Here is a 20,684-nt window from a genome sequence, read left to right as displayed (position 1 = left end):
AATAGTTAATTAAAACATAAATTAGGGATCAAATCTGCCTGGGACCTTCCTGGCCCACAAAGTAGCACCGTGCTACCTATTGACCCATCAATGCAATTATCAGCGATGTCTTGACCTCCCTTTTGTATGCTGGTAGTGGCCCTCTTGCACATTTCTTTGAGTTCTGTTTGTGCTGTCAACTGCTTCCTTGCACTTACAGATAATTTGTGGCCTTTTTGTTCATTGTTTCTATGCTTGCAGTTTACACTCTTTTTATCTACATATCTCTTTTTCCTCTATTGCATACCTTTTCTTAGGTAATAATGTGCAAAGCTAATTTTTAGTCGTGATTCTTTATAGTTATTCTAATCACGCTATTTTACTCCATTAACTGTAATCTTCTGAATTACCCTTTAGCCCAGTCAGTACATAACTGGGACTTTGACCACTGTTTCAAACTTCCTGTTATACTGAATCCATAAGTTTGAAGCAATCGGGGGAGGGATGAACGCTGTTAGCTATTTGTAGCATAAACGTATTTTATTTTGTGTATTTTCAGGACAGGTAGAGAAGTGCAAATGAACGTAAATGTCATTTTCTATACCGCAAAATATCACAATCTGAAGGGAAGGGGTAAATGCAGGACTTGCCATAAAAGCTTAACTCATCATCATCATAGGCAGTCCCTCGAAATTGAGGAAGACTTGCTTCCATTCTAAAAGTGAGTTCTCAGGTGACTGTACAGTTCAATACAGGAATTACAGTCTCTGTCACAGGTGGGACACAGTCATTGAAGGAAAGGGTGGGTGGAGAGTCTGGTATGCCACATGCTCCTTCCGCTGCCTGCGCTTGTTTTCTGCATGCTCTTGGCGACGAGACTCAAGGTGCTAAGCGCCCTTCCGGATGCTCTTTCTCCACTTAGGGCGGTCTTTGGCCAGGAATTCACAGGTGTCGGTGGGGATGTTGCACTTTATCAAGATCAATTATATCAGCGGTGGTCCCAGATGTGCAATTCTATTTTATTGATTAATATCGACGAATATCACCTTGTCCCCGTTTTCCTATCCAAGAGCAACTGAACTTACAGCAGCAAATGTTTACTTGTTACTTGAACATTGCACTTCTTTGATTGGTTTGTTAGCCTTGGTCTGCTCACATTGGCCACTTTCTTTTTGTTGCTTGCAACGTGGGCTTCGATTGAAAGCAGCAGCAGCGGCAGCCAGCAGTTAGCCATTAAAACTTTTTGCTTTGGTGGTTGCGGGTGGCAAAAAAATAAGAGAGAGAAGACAACAATTACCCTCCCTCCTGCACCGAGCGAGCTGCATGAATCCCTGCAACACGGCGAGAAATGCTGCAGAATCTCGCAGCGGCCGGTGCCAAAGCAGGTGAGTTTTTCCCCCTGTCTGTCTGTCTGTCTCTCTCTCTCCCACCGCCACCCCAGCCACTGGCTGCCAGGCAACAGCAAAGTAGTTGGTGTGTGGAGGTGGAATCAGGCGCTGCGGCGGGGAGCTAAAGGCACAGGGCCCTGAGTGAGTGCGTTAGCGGAGAGCTCGGCGCGGGCCGGGAGGTCGGGACAGGACGGGTCAGGTCGGGCCGGGCCGGGCTGCCATGCCGCCGCGCTGAGGCCGCGCTCTCCCTCTCCCCAGCGGTGCACAGGACCCCGGAGACCGCTCTCCGGGCCGAGGGGGATGCGAGCGCCTGCGGTCGATGTGTTTCATTCCCCATACACTTCACGATGGAGGATGAAGGGTAGGTAAAGGAAAGGAAGACTGGCATTTATATAGCGCCTTTCACGGCCACCGGACGTCTCCAAGCGCGTCACAGGCAATGGAGCAATTTTTGGAGTGCAGTCACTGTGGTAATATGGGAAACGCCGCAGCCAATTTGCGCACAGCAAGCTCCCACAAACAGCATTGTGATAATGACCAGATGATCTGTATTTTTTATATAGTGATGTTGATTGAGGGATAACTATTGGCCAGAACACCAGGGAGAACTCCCCTGTACTGTCGAGGCGCCCCTCCTCACTCCCACAGACTTCCACTTCTGAGGCGCAGGTGTGTGGTCTGCGCTCTGCACGAATTGTTACTGTAACCGGCCCGGTTGATCAGTCCTGTCCCACTGCCCAGTTTGACTGCTTGTTGTCTTTCTGATTTTTTTTTTCAACCCGTCTTTAAGAGACCGGCAGTCATCGCTCTTAATACGCATGTGCGATCTACCTATCCTTTAAAAAAAATCGACAACTTTATCTTTTAACTCCAATAAATTATTTGTTTGCATCCTGTCCATGCTGCAGATATACCATTTGCACATCCTGAACTGACACTGCACCTCTGTTGCCCCCCCCCCCCATTTCAGATGCTTGTGCTGAAAGGTTTTCTGATCATAACTGTATTTCAAAGCGTGTTGATGATCTGTCATCTCCTGAAATGTGTTATTTCTTCAATGCTGTGAAGTGTTCTGTAAAGTAATGTTTGTGTGCAATCGAGAATTACAGGAAGCTGTTCGATAATTGCTTTATAAATCAGAGCCATCAATGTACTAAACACCAAATGTAATCATTTGAAGTGTACACAATCACAGCAGTTACACAAATCACATAAATAGCAGCATCAGTACTAATGGTGTTCTGTATTTCAATATTACCCTCGTAAAGTGGACAATGTAAGTTGAAAACTTAACACTATTAATATTCTTGGCTTGGTAACGGTGGTGTTTATTGGCTGCTGCTAACATGTTAACTTGTTCAGCTGTATTTCTGTGCCCTCTTCCTCTTAATTATTGGGTGAAAAGATGCATGTTTAGTGAAAATTGGCCTAGCTACCTTAAGTCATTACACTTGTTACTGTAACCTGAAGCTGAGAAACTCGAGAGTTATACAAAAAGTTTGCCTTTGGGGAAGAGATATTGAATGATGTTTAATTTTGGTTGATAGTGCCTTGGGAAGTTTTGCTACGTTAAAGATGCTGTATAAATTTAAGTTGTTGGTGATGATGTATATTTAAGTTCTAACACACCATGGTTCCTCTGAAGTGTTTATTCACTTTGCTCCTGTATGGTTTGTACTCTCCAGCCAATATCACAGTGTTGTGCATGCTGTTGTCTTATTGACTGTCGATTATGGTATAAATGCAGATTCCATTGTTGTTTCCAATTTTTTCTTGTCCTGATGGTGAAAAGGACTTCTGCTGGGTTATGGTTTCTAGGATGTCAGAAACGTTCGGGTACCTTTCCCAAATAGCCATTCATCATTTGTGAGCTGAAGTATTAAATGTTGGCAAATTATTCTTAGGCTTGTAACTCAATCATGTCAGCACCAGTATCAACAGACACTCGTACGCTTTCCAGCAGGGTCATTGGACAGTGATCAGGAATGGGGACCCAGGCTTTTTTTTTGTTTCTGTCCCCTCTGTAGTCCAGGGGTTCTAAAGAAATGCCCCAACTGTTTCTTCACTGAGATCTACTAAGTCAACACAGGCCAGGAGTTGATTCTTTGATCTTTAAGCCTCAGTTCGACATCTTGCAGGAATCACTCCACTGAGCAATCACAAGCTATGTCAAAGTGTTTTAACATCCTGACCACATGAAAACATATTGTCATTGTCTGTCTGAAATCAGATTTACTGAGGCGGGACAGTTTTCCTTATTGTCTCTGCTGTCTGAAATTGCAGAGAATTAGCGACCATTGTTCAAAAGCTTGCACTTTTCACAATGATGTAATTATGACCGAGAACAAAAAGTGTTTGGAAGATAATATGTATTTAAATATTTGTTTTAGAAATTAGTTAACTTTACTAACTTTAGAACATTTTAATTTTGATGTGATTTTCTCCCTCTTCTTCAGTGTCACAAGAAAGTGAATTTTTTAAACTTTTATGATAAAATTAGCAATCAAGCAACTTTAAATTCTACAGAATGCAGTTAAAACTGGCCTGTGAAGTGCCGCTGCTGGTGTGTGATATTGATTCACTGTTGTGCCTTGTGCAAAAACTGTTCTATCCACTTTTCACTCTGCAATTGATCAGAGAGGATTCAAGTCCAGAAGAATAATTGTTGCATAAACCTTTTGGGGACTTAATTTTCATTTTTTGAAATGGGACATTTGCAGTCGACACCTGTGCATGGTTTTGGTGGGGACCTGAATAATGTTTTTGCGTTGAGCCTGAATTTTCACTTGGTTTTCCATGTGAACATCAGCAATGCATGATCTTTAGTGTGCATTACTGTTACTTGGAGTTCTTGCATCAATTTTTTCCGACTGACTTGACAGACACCATACATGTGTAAAACTTGGAACCTTGCTCATCTATATGTGGAGGCCTGAAGGTGGCCTTTGTTATCTTATTTTTTTGGTTCAAAAAAGGGATGAGAAATATATGCTGGTATAAGATTTGTTCACTGATGCATTTTTTGTTTCATTTACATTTATTTTATTAGCACTTGTGGAAGGTCCTGGCTTCTTACTAAATGAGCCTTTATATATTCTTTAATGATGTGCACACTGATTGGAAATAGTCACAATGGCAAAAGTTAGACAGGAACAATGTGAATACCTTCCTTATATCAGAATAACGCGTGCCACAGAATAGAAATACAGCAGTCGAGAATTGATGCTCATTGCACAAGTCTGCATTCTTTGGTTTTGTTTGTCACTATGCAAATGAGGATATGGCCCCAAAATTATGTAAGCTGTTTCACTATCATGCATCCGATAGGGATAACCATGCAATGTTACTCTGCAATTTATGTAACACAGAGCTTTGGATGTAACTGAAAACACAGACATAATACATTTTATATTATTTTATATTACTTTTAAATGTTATTAAAATTATTTAAGGGGGGCAGGAACAGAAGGTGTCAGGACAAGTTGGAAATGATGTTAAAAAAACATGTGGGTTCCTTGAATTTATTAATAGCTAAGTAGAGTACAAAAGCAGGGATGTTATGCTAAACCTTTATAAATCACTGGTTAGGCCTCAGCTTGAAGTATTGTGTTCAGTTCTGCACACCACAGTTTAGGAAGAATGTCAAGGCCTTGGAGAGGGTGAAGAAGAGATTTATTAGAATTGTACCAGGAATGAGGGACTTCAGTTATGTGGCGAGACTGGAGAAACTGGGGTTGTTCTCTTTAGAGCAGAGAAGGTTAAGAGGTGTTCAAAATCATGAATGGTTTTGATAGAGTAAATAAGGAGAAACTGTTTCAAGTAGCAGTAGGGTCGGTAACCAGAGGACACAGATTTAAGGTGATTGGTGAAAGAACCAGAGGCGACATGAGGAAAAAATGATGCAGCGAGTTGTGATCTGGAATGCACTGCTTGAAAGAGTGGTGGAAGCTGATTCAATAGTAACTTTCAAAAGGGAATTACATAAAGAGATATTTTACAGGGCTGTGGGGAAAGAGTAGGGGAGTGGGACTAATTGAATAGCTCTACCAAAGAGCTGGCACAAGTACAATGAGTCAGATAGTTTCCTTCTGTGGTGTATCATTCTGTGATTCTATAATAAAGTATCTGTGATGTTACTTCCGTTGGGGGAAGCTCATCAGTTGTAATACTGCAGCTGTTCAAGCTTTATGTGCTTAAGTTATCAGGACAGTGCTTCAGTTGTTCCACTGTAGGTAGCTCTTAAAAAAAAACAATGTAGATGGGGCTGCAATAATTAATAACAAATATTAGTAGAAAATATGGATACAAGTAAAAGGGAACTAAAGTAAATGTCAGAGCAGTAGTGATCTCACTTGCTGAGCACAAGGAACAAGTATAGCATATTTTACAGCGAAGGACTGTAGTTTGATTTAGAGTAAATTATAAACTTGTAATGGATTTCACAGTAGTTTACTATTTTTATAAAAGAACAGAATACATGTAAGCCCATCAATAAACTTGAGACTAAATCCATTTGAGTTTGTAAGATGTGTTTTTTCTTCTGTTTCTTCCTACAAGATACTGTGAAATCTGACCTATAAATCTCACCTTTTGTGTGACTGTCTACTGCTGCAATTTATTTTGTGTTTATTTGAACAAGGCTCCTCCAGATGGCATCTTGTGAACACTTAAAAGGTTCTGTGTCAAGCTGAACTGTTACCAAAATTACAGCATCTTTATTGTATCTTTGCAAAAATCAGCTTGAATGCTTGGTAAAATGTACAGTACAATGCAACATTTTTATTGCTCAATTTTAAAATACCTTTGCTATTCTTGATGCAACAGGTAGTTCAAGTGGAATCCTGAGAGTCAAAGATGCTAGGATTTATGAATGAAATACCGGATCGACTCATGATACCCTTAGTATCCCTTTACTCCCAATCCTTTGAGCACTTGTCATGAAGTGTATACAAGTGAGAGTATTTGCAGTTGCCATAAAAAATTCACGTATAAGCCTTTAAATAAAACCTGTGCATTTCCAGTGTTTCAAAACAATTTTGGGAAGGTGAAACCGACTTGCACAAATATTGTAGAATTACAACTGAGCCTTGCAAACTACGTTGTCTGCATTTTTGCATAATTTAGCACTGTAACTGAAACCATTAAATGGTAAATTGGATTAAATTATGCTAATTTACCACCTTAACAATCGGAAATGAAACACAGCACTTTTGGTAGCGAGTTAAGTAATACGTACTCTGAATTATGTGCAAAACTAAATTAACCAGTAAACCGTGCTCGAGGGAAACCAAATTGAAAATTGACCTTAAAAAGGTGGCTGGACTCCTCGTGGTCCACAGCCAGCAAAGGCAAAAAGACCAAGGATGGAGCTGTACCTTTCTTATTCCCTCTAGGCAAAAACTGACTTATCCTGAGCAGAGGGCAGTGATTGTATTCTGTGGGAGGAAGGCCAAGTAATAGACCTCCAGTTTTAAAGTACACTCGAGGCCATTTATTGTGTACACAAGACAACAGGAGCAGATGGAGTCTCTGCCGAGGCACTAAAGTATGGCGGAGAAGCACTATTGGCACGAATGCATGACCTCATCTCTCTTATCTGGAAGGAGGTGAGCATGTCAGAAGATCTCAGGGATGCCGTAATCGTGACCATCTTCAAAAAAGGGGACAAGTCCGAATGCGGTAACTACAGAGGAATCTCCCTGTTGTCGGCCACTGGGAAAGTCATTGCAAGAATCCTCTTCAATCGTCTTCTCCCTGTGGCTGAAGAGCTTCCCCCAGAGTCCCGATGCGAATTCCGTCCACTAAGGGGTACAATGGACATGATCTTCACCGCACAACAACTACAAGAGAAATGCAGGAAACAACAACAACCCATGTACATGGCCGCCTTTGATCTCACAAAGTCCTTTGACACTGTCAACTGTGAGGGACTATGGAGCGTCCTCCTCCATTTTGGCTGCCCCCAAAAGTTTGTCACCATCCTCTGCCTGCTCCACGATGACATGCAAGCCATGATCCTGACCAACGGATCCACCACAGCCCCAAACAACGTCTGAACCGGGGTCAAGCAGGGCAGCGTCATTGCACCAATGCTTCATCTCACTCTCCACAAGCTCCCTGCTGGAGTGGAACTAAACTATAGAACCAATGGGAACCTGTTCAACCGTTGCCCCCTCCAGGCTAGATCCAAGGTTGTCCTATCCTCTTGTCATCGAACTACAGTACGCGGATGACGCTTGCATCTGCGCGCACTCGGAGGTCAAACTCCAAGCCATCGCTGACGCCTTCACCGAGGCTTACGAAAGCATAGGCCTTGCACTAAATATCCGTAAGACAAAGGTCCTCCACCAACCTGACCCCGCCACACAGCATTGCCTCCACCCCGGTCATCAAAATCCATGGCGTGGCTTGGACAACGTAGACCATTTTCCATATCTTGGGAACCTACTATCAGCAAAGACCGACATCGATGATGAAGTCCAGTGTGCCAGCGCAGCCTTCGGTCGCCTGAGGAAGAACATGTTTGAAGACCAGGACCTCAAATCTGGCACCATACTTATGGTCTACAGGGCAGCAGTGATACCCATCTTCTTATTTGGCTCAGAGACGTGGACTATATACAGCAGACATCTCCAAGCGCTGGAGCAGTACCACCAGTGCTGCCTCCGCAAGATCCTGCAAATCCACTGGGAGGATAGATGCACCAACGTCAGTGTTCTTGCTCAGGCCAACATCCCCAACATTGAAGCGCTGACCACGCTCGACCAGCTCCGTTGGGTGGGCCACATCGTCCGCATGCCCAACATGAGACTCCCTAAACATGCGCTCTACTCGGAGCTCTGACACGGCAAGCGAGCCCCAGGTGGGTAGAGGAAACGTTTCAAGGACACTCTCAAAGCCTCCTTGATAAAATGCAACATCCCCACCGGTACCTGGGAATCCTTGGCCCAAGACCGCCCAAAGTGGAGGAAGAGCATCCGGGAGGGCGCTGAGCACCTCGAGTCTTGTCGCCGAGAGAATGGGGAAATCAAGCGCAGACGGCGGAAGGAGCATGTGGCAAACCAGGCTCCCCACCCACCCTTTCCTTCAACCACTGTCTGCCCCACCTGCGACAGAGACTGTAATTCCCGCATTGAACTGTACAGCCACCTAAGAACTCACCTTTTTAGAGTGGAAGCAAGTCTTCCTCGATTCCGAGGGACTGCTGATGATGATGATGATAACACTTCAGAAGAAAGAAAATAGGGAGGGGGGGAAAAGAGAAATATCGTGCAGGCACTGGATTTGCTACATGTGTTTAGTTCCCCTTTGGAAAACTTGGGACTAATTTGGCAAGTCTGAAATACTACAGGTTGAACCTCCTTTATCCGGAACCCTCGGGACCTGGTCAGTTTTGGATAAGGGATTTTTCCGGACGAGGGGTGGTCACATTAAATTGGATGGTACAGGTACTGAGCAAGGGGATACTGGGGCTGGGAGTGCGGCAGAGAGATCATGGTGGGGCGGTGGGGGAAAGGTCGCGGGGTCAGGCCAGCGATTGTGGGATTCGGCAGCGAGGAAGGACTTCAATTTGTTCATGTCGGAGTTCTGCGCATGTGCCACCTGGTGGCCGGGAATGGTTCTGGACGAGGGATGGTTCAGGATAACGGCGTACTGGACAAGGGAGGTTCAACCTTTACTAACAGTGTTGCAGTGTTATTTTTGTTATAAATCCTGATATATACTAGCAAGCTATTTTTTAAAGCTATGGAATCCCAAATTGCAGCATTCTCCCCTTATTTCCAGTCCCAGTAGATGATTCTGAATTTTTCCATTTCTCTTCACCTACTAGATGGTAACTTTTACAGGAATTATCTCATATTTTCACCTGCATTGTGACATGGTGATTGGGAGACACACTTTGTGCATTTATTAAATATTTTTATAAGGTATAGTGAGTGTTCAATGTCTTCAGAATTAGGATGGAAGATTCAGTAAGGTTTCTATTTTCTTCTTAATTCAGTGTTTCCCTGTCACCTAGCCATATTTTGGAATTCATCCATGTAATTACAGGTGTGTGGGGGAGACCAGAATAAGGGGCCAAAAATATAAGAGTCACTAATCAATCCAACAGGGAATTCAGGAGAAACTTCTTTACCCAAAGAGTGGTGAGAATATGGAACTCACTACCACAAGGAGTAATTGAGGCGAATAGCATGGATACATTTAAGGGGAAGCTAGTTAAATACATGAAGGAGAAAGGATTAGAAGGACATATTGATGGGGTTAGATGAAGAAGGGTGGGAGGAGGCTTGTGTGAAACATAAACACCGGCAGGTAAATACTTTGAACATGAACAGAATACTGTACAGCTAACTCCTGCTAAAAAAGGAGGCAGACAAAACGCAGGAAACTTTTGACCAGTTAGCCTAACATCGGTCGTTGGGAAAATGCAGGACATTTGGAAAAGCATACTTCAATCAAGCAAGTATGGTTTTATGAAAGGGAAATCCTGTTTGACAAATTTTCTGGAGTTCTTTGAGGATGTAATGAGCAGGGTGGATAAGGGGGAACCAGTGGATGTGGTGTATTTGTATTTCCAGAAGGCATTTGATAAGGTGCCACATAAAAGGTTACTGCACAAGATAAAAGTTCACAGGGTTGGGGATAATATGGATAGAGGATTGGCTAACTAACAGAAAACAGGGAGTCGGGATAAATGGTTCATTTTCCGGTTGGCAAACAGTGACTAGTGGGGTGCCGCAGGGATCGGTGCTGGGTCCTCAACTATTTACAATCTATTTTATTGACTTGGATGAAGGGACCGAGTGTAATGTAGCCAAGTTTGCTGATGATACAAAGATGGGTGGGAAAGCAAATTGTGAGGAGGACACAACAAATCTGCAAAGGGATATAGACAGGCTAAGTGAGTGGGCAAAACATTGGCAGATGGAGTATAATGTGGGAAAATGTGAGGTTATCCACATTGGCAGAAAAAATAGAAAATAAAATTATAATTTAAATGGAGAAAAATTGCAAAGTGCTGCAGTACAGAGGGACCTGAGGGTCCTTGTGCATGAAACACATAAAGTTAGTATGCAGGTACAGCAAGTAATCAGGAAGGCAAATGGAATGTTGGCCTTTATTGCAAGGGGGATAGAGCATAAAAGCAGAGAAGTCCTGCTGCAACTGTACAGGGTATTGATGAGGCCAGTTTTGGTCTCAGTATTTAAGGAAGGATATACTTGCATTGGAGGCTGTTCAGAGAAGGTTCACTAGGTTGATTCCGGAGATGAGGGGGTTAACTTATGAAGATAGGTTGAGTAATTTGGGCCTATACTTATTGGGGTTCAGAAGAATGAGAGGTGATCTTGCCGAAACGTATAAGATTATGAGGGGGCTCGACAAGGTGGATGCAGAGAGGATATTTCCACTCATAGAGGAAACTAAAACTAGGGGACATAGTCTCAGAATAAGGGGCCACCCATTTGAAACTCAGATGAGGGGGCATTTCTATGAGTTGTAAATCTATGAAATTCTCTGCCCTAGAGAGCTGTGGAGGCTGGGTCATTGAATATATTTAAGGCGGAGATGGACAGATTTTTGAGCGACAAGGGAATAAAGGGTTGTGGGGAGTGGGCAGGGAAGTGGAGTTGAGTCCATGTTCAGATCAGCCATGATCTTATTAAATGACTGAGCAGGCTTGAGGGCCAGGTGGCCTACTCCTGCTCCTGTTTATTATGTTATGTTCTAAATGTGTAATTGCTCCAAATATGGAGTTCCACGCACTCCGCTCCACCTTTAATTCCTGCAGAGATAGATACAAGTGTGCCTGTTCAATGTACTTTTATAAAAGCATAAACTGTTTCTAATTGTTTTCACTGTTTATTGTCAGTGCAACATGCTCTTTAGATTTTGTATACTTGCACCTTAATACAATGGAGGGAGGGGGTGTTGGGGGGATGGTGGCAGGAAGTTTGGCTTCTTTGGTCCTCTTTTATGCCTGTATTGCACTATTTTACGTTGTAATTGGTGTTGTGATACGACCCCATAGCATCCTGCTCCCCTTCAGATTTCTCCCTTGATTGTTTCCAGCTTTCATCAGTTCAACATTGGTTGTTTCCCATTCTAAAAAAACACGGTTAAGCTTTGTTGTAGTGTGGCTTTAAGACCAGTAAGTGATGAAAGCTGCAGTCTAATCTTCATTTGAAGTTATTTAATTCAAATATCTGTTAATTTGATTTGAAATTGTGCAAACCAAGCTTCCTGTGCTTAATTTTGTGCTACCTGTACTGGATAATTTTGATTTTTTTAAAAAGGAAATGAATTGGGATTAAACCAAAACTGTTGTATTGGTAGCATAATTTTAACTCTCTCAAATATACAATAAACACACCACCTGGTGTAGAACTAAGCAATACAGGCCAGAAGGTCACAAATTCAATTTGGTCCCAGGTTTAATCTCTGCTCTGTGCTATTCTGCAGTAGGTGATACCAACAAGGTCAGCAGATGAGGTGCTACAAATTGGCTGATTTTAATTGTCTTCGTTCCATTAAGCATGGATTTAAGCGCAGACACTAAAGGTGACACAAAATAACCCCCCCCGCCCCCCCCCCCCACCGATTTTTGGGATGGCAAAATTAGCATCAAATCAGAGTGTAGGGCTGGATCAGACTGAGCAGAGAGTACCGTCTCAATATGTAGGGATACTTTACAAACTTGAAGTCCTTCCAGGCGTGGCTAGTAGCGATATTAAGATGGCTAGTTTTTAACATTTGATTGATGCTCAAATAGAGGAAGCTGAAATTAAGTTCTGGTCCAGAAAAAATAATAATTTCATGGTGCACGTCCTCTATAATAGTGTTTGTACAAGGCAATTTCACTTTGTACCAACAGTGAGGTTGTGTAGTGTAAATCTGGAACATTTGGTCTGACAATAATGTAGTGTAAATGCATCCTTAGCAAAACATAGCGTACAGCTGTGGTACTTCCATCTGGCTGGAGGGATGGCGTGGGGACAGAATGTGGGAATGGTTTGTATTTTCTGCCTTCTTCAATTCCTCCTATTTTACTCAACAGGTTTTTTTTCAATACATTGGTTGCTATTTTTCGTACCTTACTCTTTTTTTTTTAAATTTGAAAATGTCACCTTTTCTGACTTTTAACTTGCTCTTATAAAAGTAGGTTTTGTTTTTGAAGCTTAATTTTCCTTTAATCGTCATCTTTTATTCAATTATTCAATTGTTCAATCAGTTTCATCTTGTTCCCGATTCTTCAATCCTTTTTTACTTGCCACTGCCTTCACTTGTATTCCTGTAATCATGAATATTGAATGTTGTCCACTTCTCTTTCATTTACAGAATAAGCTTCTTGACCTTCTTTCCTTATTATTGAGTTTTTAGTCTAAACAAGCTAAAACCAACTAATAAAGTAGATGCCTCACTTGGGAGGACAGGGAACTGTTTGCTATTTGATCTATTTGAAAGAGATGCTTCAAAACATTTAACTTTGGACTGCACCCATCATTGTACTTCACCAAAATCCTGGTGACAGCCAGTGGCCTTGCTTGGAATCGTGGCCCCTTGATCAAATGTTAGGGAGTTCCCCTGCTCTAGATCCACTGAGTCAAACATGTCTGGTGAAAATGTGTTTATTTTAACTGGTTTATCTCTGCATGATAAGATTGTTGGTGAAAAACTATTTCTTAATGGTAGCCCCACTGTTTGCTAGCACATGACTGAAGCAACCATTTAGTTTCTCTGTAGACCTTCACGGCAAACGAGCCAAAGGTGGGCAGCGGAAACGTTACAAAGACACCTTCAAAGCCTCCCTGATAAAGTGCAACATCCCCACTGACACCTGGGAGTCCCTGGCCAAAGACCGCCCTAAATGGAGGAAGTGCATCCGGGAGAGCGCTGAGCACCTCGAGTCTCGTCGCCGAGAGCATGCAGAAATCAAGCGCTTGCAGTGGAAAGAGTGTGCGGCAAACTAGTTCCACCCACCCCTTCCCTCAACGACTATCTGTCCCGCCTGTGACAGAGACTGCGGTTCTTGTATTGGACTGTACAGCCACCTAAGGACTCATGTTAAGAGTGGAAGCATGTCTTCCTCGATTCTGAGGGACTGCCTATGATGATGATGATGAGACTTTTTTTAATTAAAGAAGTAAACCAAACGGGTACAAATATTAGAGTAAGTAATACAACAACAACTTGGATTTGGATAGCACCTTTAATGTAAAAAAGTGTCCCAAGGCGGTTCACAGGAGTGTCCGAACACAAAATTTGACACTGAACCATATATGGAGATATTGGGGCAGGTGACCAAAAGTTTGGTCAGGGGTAGGTTTTAAGGAGCATCTTAAAGGAGGAAAGAGAAGTGGAGAGGTTTAGGGAGGGAATTCCAGAGCTTAGGGCTTTGGTACCTGAAGGCTTGGCCACCAATGGTGGAGCAGTTGAAATTGGGGCTACTGATCAGGCCTGAATTAGAGGAGCGCAGATATTTTGGAGGGTTGTGGGGCTCATCCACCTGTCATGTAAATGATTGAGAGACTGCATTCTCTCTCCCTCTCTGACAGTTAATGTATCTATGTTTATAAAAGGAGAAACTCCTCAAATCTTTTATGTTAAAATAATCCATGAGGGGTTTTCTTTGAAATGCAAAGTGTACCCCATAGCTGTGAGGAGGATGCTAAGAGGCTGCAGAGTGACTTGGACAGGTTAGGTGAGTGGGCAAATGCATGGCAGATGCAGTATAATGTAGATAAATGTGAGGTTATCCACTTTGGTGGCAAAAACAAGGAGGCAGAATATTATCTGAGTGGTGACAGATTAGGAAAAGGGGAGGTGCAACGAGACCTGGGTATCATGGTACATCAGTCATTGAAAGTTGGCATGCAGGTACAGCAGGCAGTGAAGAAGGCAAATGGCATGTTGGCCTTCATAGCGAGAGGATTTGAGTATAGGAGCAGGGAGGTCTTACTGCAGTTGTACAGGGCCTTGGTGAGGCCTCACCTTGAATATTGTGTACAGTTTTGGTCTCCTAATCTGAAGAAGGACATTCTTGCTATTGAGGGAGTGCAGCGAAGGTTCATCAGACTGATTCCGGGGATGGCAGGACTGACATTTGAAGAAAGACTGGATTGACTAGGCTTGTATTCATTGGAATTTAGAAGAATGAGAGGGGATTTCATAGAAACATATAAAATTCTGACGGGATTGGATAGGTTAGATGCTGGAAGAATGTTCCCGATGTTGGGGAAGTCCAGAACCAGGGGTCACAGTCTAAGGATAAGGGGTAAGCCATTTAGGACCGAGATGAGGAGAAACTACTTCACTCAGAGAATTGTGAACCTGTGGAATTCTCTACCACAGAAAGTTGTTGAGGCCAGTTTTAGATATATTCAAAAGGGAGTTCGATGTGGCACTTATGGCTAAAGGGATCAAGGGGTATGGAGAGAAAGCAGAAATAGGGTACTGAGGTGAATGATCAGCCATGATCATATTGAATGGTGGTGCAGGCTCGAAGGGCCGAATGGCCCACTCCTGCACCTATTTTCTATGTTTCTATGTATTAGGGTGGTATGAACTTCTACTTTTCAATACTGCTAAGATCCAAAGCCGCTAGTTTCGGCTTTTCCCCCTCGGCGGTAGCGGTAGCGGTAGTGGGCGGGCGGGAGCGGTATGCTTTCCTTGTGTAAGGCCGGCATCCTTGGCAATGGCCTTACTGCGCATTCGCGTCTTTTCTTCTTTTTCCCGCGATTCAGGGGTTAGGGGTCAGCCCACGCATGCGCAGATGAGGAAGGGAGGGGGAGAGAGGGGTGGAAAAATCATCTAGCAGCCTGTTTTGATAGCTTATCTGCAGTTCTTGTGTGCCTATATCTTTGATTGCATACAATAGCATATTCTATGCACAATATTGTACCATTATAACATACTATTATAAATAATAATAAATATTATAAAATGGAAGATCTGGACATGGTTGCACTGTCTAGGGCGAGTGTCGACATCGGTCGAGAGTTCCTCCAGGCAATTGGTGGACTAGCCGGAAACATTGCAACGCAATCAGCATGCCAATTGGAGGACACGGCAGCGCTGATTGCGATGATGCGGAAAACCACCGATTCCGTTGATGCCATGCGGCAGATGCTGGAATCGGTCTGCGACATTGAATTCCAAGGTGTCGTACCACCACTGCCGACAGCACATGGGAGTCAGGAGCATGGCAATACCTGTGACTCCGAAGACTGGTCGTCAAAACCTTCCTCTTCTCCAGATTCCCCACACATGGCGCTGCCATCATCGCCCCTCTACAGCAGCAGCAGCAGCGCTCGGGACACCCTGCTGCACAATGCACTGGTCCTAACTCCGGCAGGGGTAATGGCAAAAACAATTGTGGGGGGGGGGGCGCGGCGAGGCGGTGGGAATGGTGGTCGCAGGTAGATTTGTTGGCAGGTTGGGGTGGGGGGGCTGGCGGGGTTGTCTATTCAAAAAATGTTAACTTTTAATGAATTTTTTTTACTGTTTACTGTTGGGGGGGCGTTGTGGGTGTTAATGAAAAATTGTTTACTGTTTGGGGTGTTGTGCGTTTAATGTTTAAAGTTTAATGTTTAAAGTTTAATGTTTAACTTTTTCAATATTGTCTGCAAATTTACTTTAAAAAGATTTATTATTTATTTATTTATTTGACGCAACATTTTTCATAATTTATAACATTTTATAAATTAACAATTATTGTGCAGTGTCTCACTCAATTTTACAAAACGAGGGGTCAACAATCAATAAAAGGGTTGCAAACAATGGCCAGGCAAGATTTAAATTTAACTCTCACCGTTCAAGCAAAGCCTTCCTTTATGAGCTGCTGACGTAACAGTTTTGCTGCTGCGTAACTACCACGGGGCTTCTCCTGCGGTGTAGGGGTGGGTAGTGTCATGGTTCGTCCTCGTCCTCGTCCTCTTCCGCTTCTTTCTCTGCCTCGACCCCTCTGTCCTGAGGTGGTCCTGCAGTCCCCTGTGGCAATTCCTGTCCCCTTCTGATTGTGGTGTGTTGTTGCATGTTGCACAGCTTGGCAATAAACTCAGCAAACTGTTCAGGGTGGTATTGTAGGCTGCCTCCAGAGTGGTCCAGACATCTGAAGCTTTTCGATGATATTGCGTGGCTGTTATTGCATCGATGCTCAGCATCTGTCTGAAGCTTACGGAGGGGGGGGTCGAGAGCCAGGTGGCGAGGCCGTATCCTTTGTCATCCAGCATTGACCTTGTGGCTGACTCTTAAGAGGTCGGGGACAGTGCTCTCTCGCAAGATGTGCGCATCATGAATGCTCCCTGGAAAATTGGCATTTACTGCCATGATTATTTGTTTGTGGTCAACGATGAGCTGCCCGTTCAGGGAGTGAAATCCCTTTCGGTTCCGAAACACCTCTGCATCCTGTAAAGGTGCTCGCTGGGCGATGTGCGTATAGTCTATTGCACCCTGGACTTTGGGGAAGTTTGCTGTTCTGGAGAAACCCAAAGCCCTCTCACTCTATGCCTCCCTGGTCATTGGGAAGTTGATAAAAGTTTAACCTTCGTGCGTGAAGCGCTTCAGTCACCTGTCGAATGTAGCAATGTGTGGCGTGCTGAGAGATGCAGCAAATGTCGCCAGCTGAGGCCTGAAAGGAGCCCGATGCATAGAATGAAAGTGCTGCAGTCACCTTAACCTCAACGGGCGCTGCTGTCCTGATGGTGCTGGTAGGCTGCAGGTCTACCTTAATTAGCAGGCATATCTCACTGATGACCTCCTTTCGGAAGTGCAGCCTTCTAATGCACGCTTTATTGGACAGATCCAAGTATGACCACTTACCTTTGTAAATGCGTTGGGTGTAAGGTCTCCTCAGCAGTCTGCCACCTCTTTGGGCACATAACGCTCTTCAATAAACCTTCTTCCAGCTCTATTCTGCAGCATGTAATTAGTTAACCATATTGGCTGAGAAATTGCAGGCCCCATTTCTTTAAAAGTCCTCTAAACTGTCACAAATTATTCGATTTTCCTTAAACAGCCAAAAAGTTAATCCAGATACATGACTATACCCTCAGATTAGAGCATTGATTTCAAACACCCTTAAAATCCACTCTCGAATGATTTTAATAGTCCCTCCAACTTGAAGCAGCCTTTTCTTCAAGTACATCCATTTTAAAACATGGCATCCATACCGCTGGGTTAAGGTCAGGTAAGTGCAGCCTTTCCAGGGCGGTTCATTATACCGGCAGTAATTTGAGTGGAATTTGAACGAATTGCCGAATTTAGTGCCGAGTGGTTTTTGGGTGGTGCACGTTGAAGTGCATGAACAATCACCTAAAACTGATGGGCGGGTGGTTCCGTTTACCGTCGGCAGTAATAGGCTGCCGAAATTACCCCTGGCGGTAAGTGGGCGCTAGTTTCCACTTAAAGCAAATAATGGGCGGTAATGGCTTACAAAACAGAAAATGGGAGGTAATGTGGCAGTAAATGAGCGGAATGTTGCCGAAAGTCTAGCCCTTAATCTTCCAAATACTACTTTAAATTAAAATTGAAAAAAATAAAAGTTTGATTAATTACCATCCTCCAGTCATTTGGACTTTAAAGATCTCATAGCAGAGGAGAACAGAGTTCTCCCGATGTCCTGGTCAATATTCTTCCCTTAATCAACACCATCAAACATATTAACTGTTTATCTCATTGCTGTTTGTTAGACCAAAATGATAACCATAGCAAGTGACTGCACAATATGATAAGGTGCAATTTAAATGCAGGTTCTTTTTCTAAAATTCCAGTTGTCACAAGCTGGGCCCAGTTGGCCCTTCATGCATTACGAATCTTGTGAACTTTCTTCTCACCCCCGCCCTACTCTTCCCTCAGGCCTAACCAGGTCTCTCAAGCACCCACAAGTATTTCCCCACCCTTCCAGTGGGTCTCCAGCAGACCCCTCCCTCAGCACTGCTCTTCAAGATGTCTGTGCTCTATTAAATATGGTCTTTCTCATCCACAATCTTATCCTGGAGCAATGCCTTGGTTTTCTTTCTCGACCCAATAGAAACTGGCTCGCAAATGGTAACTCCTCTCTCCCGCCCCCACCCTCACTGATGCCATAGACCTGGCTTCATGTTCCATTGCATACTTTGTCCTGTCCATGTGATAGTTGTAGCCCAGCATTCAACTGCAGATCGCGCCTCGGGCTCTACCCCTACTCCTCTAGCTCATTCTCCACATTTGAAGACCTCACCTCCTGCACTTCTCCCACCTCTCCTTCAAGATTCTCCTCATCGACTGCTTCCACTATGCCGCCAGGGACTAACTGCCTTCCTCATTAAATTTTCATCTGTCTACTTTCAGTCTCTGTACTGAAAGAGCTTTCATCCTGGATAATTTCAAACACCATGATTTCACCCCCCTCATTCCATAGTCGATTTCTTTGCCCTCCTGCCTTCCACATTAACTCTCCCACATGCTACTACTCCTTGACCTTGTCATCACTTATGGTCTTATAAGGAAAGGGTTAATCAAACACGTCATCTAGATTCTGTGGACAATTACCACAACTGCACCGCGGCCTATATCCCCAACACCCCTGTTCTCATGAAGCTCCGCTGGCTTCCTGTGTTTCAACTTTAAGATTCTCTTCCTTACCTTGAAATTCCTCCATGGTTCCGCTTGCCATTCCTACGTCTCTGCGATGTTCCAATGCTAGCCGACTTCTTCTTTGTCTTTTACCTGTTCCTTCAGCCACTTTGCCTTGCCCTTTGGAGCTCCTTTGTCTTTGGAAACCTCTAAGACCCTTCACTTCGATTTGTCTTTTGACTGCTCTCCTCTTTCTTGCCGGTGTCCCATCTTCTCATGGTGTTCACTAGCTATCCAATGCGCTTTGAGATGTCTGTCATGAGAGCTATAGAAATATAAGTTGTTGTGAAACAGGCGCTACATGTTGTCTGCCAGCGTGCAGGATCACAGAATTGTCAGTGTCTTTTAGAATGTGTTACATGTGTCACGATTATTTGGGTCACAAGTTTAAAATAAATCAGCCCATTGGGAATGACTTGTCAGAATCTCTCTGATTTTTAACCTGAGCATCACCTAATTCCAGAAATTACAGTTTGAAATGATTTTGCTTGTGTTGCTGATTATAGTAGGTTTAAAACAAACAACTTTGTGCCAACTATCAAGGCATCATAGTTCTTTTCTAAAACATTTCAACGTAATTTGTACATCAATTCATTTCAGGGGCAACTACAATCTGATCCTTTTGGTTTAAGTGGGGTTTTCTAACAATTTATTTATTATTTTCTCTCCTCTCCTAAAGATGTTGGGCAAGAAATTGACCTCTTTTGCACCTCCCGTTAGCGCTTCCAGAGGGGGGCGATAAGGGGGCGCTACCCGCTCTGTGACTGGGCGCAGCGACCGTGTTGACGCCTGTGAACTTGCTTTGCAGGTTATCGGCGGCGGTAACCCCAAACGCCACAATCTCCGGCGCCCTGGAGATCGTGACATCATCCAGTGCGCAGCACCCCGGTACTATCCTGGAGGCGAACTTTGGTTTTACCCTCTGCAGCATTGCCGGCTATCAACGCCGGGAGCTGCGAGAAGCGTTGTAAGGTAGGCCGGCCACTTGGGGAGCGATATTTAAAGGGATCGCCGGTGAGGTAAGAGAAAACATTTTTTGAGCCCTCAGTGCAATTTTTTAAAACCTTTTCCGCCACGATTGATCAGCCCTGCACTCTGTTGGAGTGCTTGGAACTGACCGTCGTGGATCATGGCTGCCGTAGGCAATGGGGGATTCGAGTTATTACCGAGCCAGCAGCAATGGCCCTTCCCTTTAAGGGAGTGTAGGAGTCTTCGATCCCGGCAGCGCTGAACTAGACATTGTGCAGCGCTAACGCCCCTCTTGCCTGGTTTAGTGCTCCAAGGGAAGTGGTAGAGCTTGATTTAGCGCACCACTTCCTTCTGCACTCCCGCAAAAGTTATCGCCCCAAACGGGGTGCTACGCAATTTCTTGCCCATTATCACTTTACTGGGGTATGGTTTGACTGCCATCTGCTGAATATACACCATCCCCACATCTCCCATGCCCACTAATATCCAATAAGAGATGGAACGGTAGCTTTGTGGTTGTTATTGGACTAGTAATCCAGAGGCCTGGCTTAATGATCCAAAGACATTAATTCAAATCCCACCACGGCAGCTGGGGAATTTAAATTCAGTTAATTAAATAAATCTGGAATGACAAGCTAGTGTCTGTAATGGTGACCATGAAACTACCGGATTGTTGTAAGACCCATCTGGTTCACGAATGCCCTTTAGTGTCAGCTGTGGCTCAGTGGGTAG

The 20,684-nt window shown here is 43.9% G+C and overlaps 1 protein-coding gene across 5 annotated transcripts in view; it reads left to right on the top strand.

The window, feature by feature from the left end:
• The first annotated feature begins 1,017 nt into the window (after positions 1-1,017).
• The window catches only part of LOC139262934 (kelch-like protein 3), a 164,235-nt gene continuing 144,568 nt past the window's right edge, over positions 1,018-20,684 (top strand). For 2 of the 5 annotated variants that reach the window (XM_070878256.1, XM_070878253.1), the window contains exon 1: positions 1,025-1,364. In XM_070878256.1, coding sequence (XP_070734357.1) covers positions 1,303-1,364 — 62 coding nt within the window. In that variant the 5' untranslated portion in view covers positions 1,025-1,302. Of the gene's footprint in view, positions 1,365-1,468; positions 1,729-20,684 lie in introns of those variants that run through there. The other 3 variants (XM_070878255.1, XM_070878257.1, XM_070878254.1) reach the window with 3 other exon arrangements.

This window comes from Pristiophorus japonicus, chromosome 4 (assembly GCF_044704955.1).
Source record: "Pristiophorus japonicus isolate sPriJap1 chromosome 4, sPriJap1.hap1, whole genome shotgun sequence".
Taxonomy (NCBI): Eukaryota; Metazoa; Chordata; class Chondrichthyes; family Pristiophoridae; genus Pristiophorus; species Pristiophorus japonicus.
The sequence above is the reverse complement of the archived record's forward strand: the minus strand, read 5'-3'. Positions and strand labels throughout refer to the sequence as shown.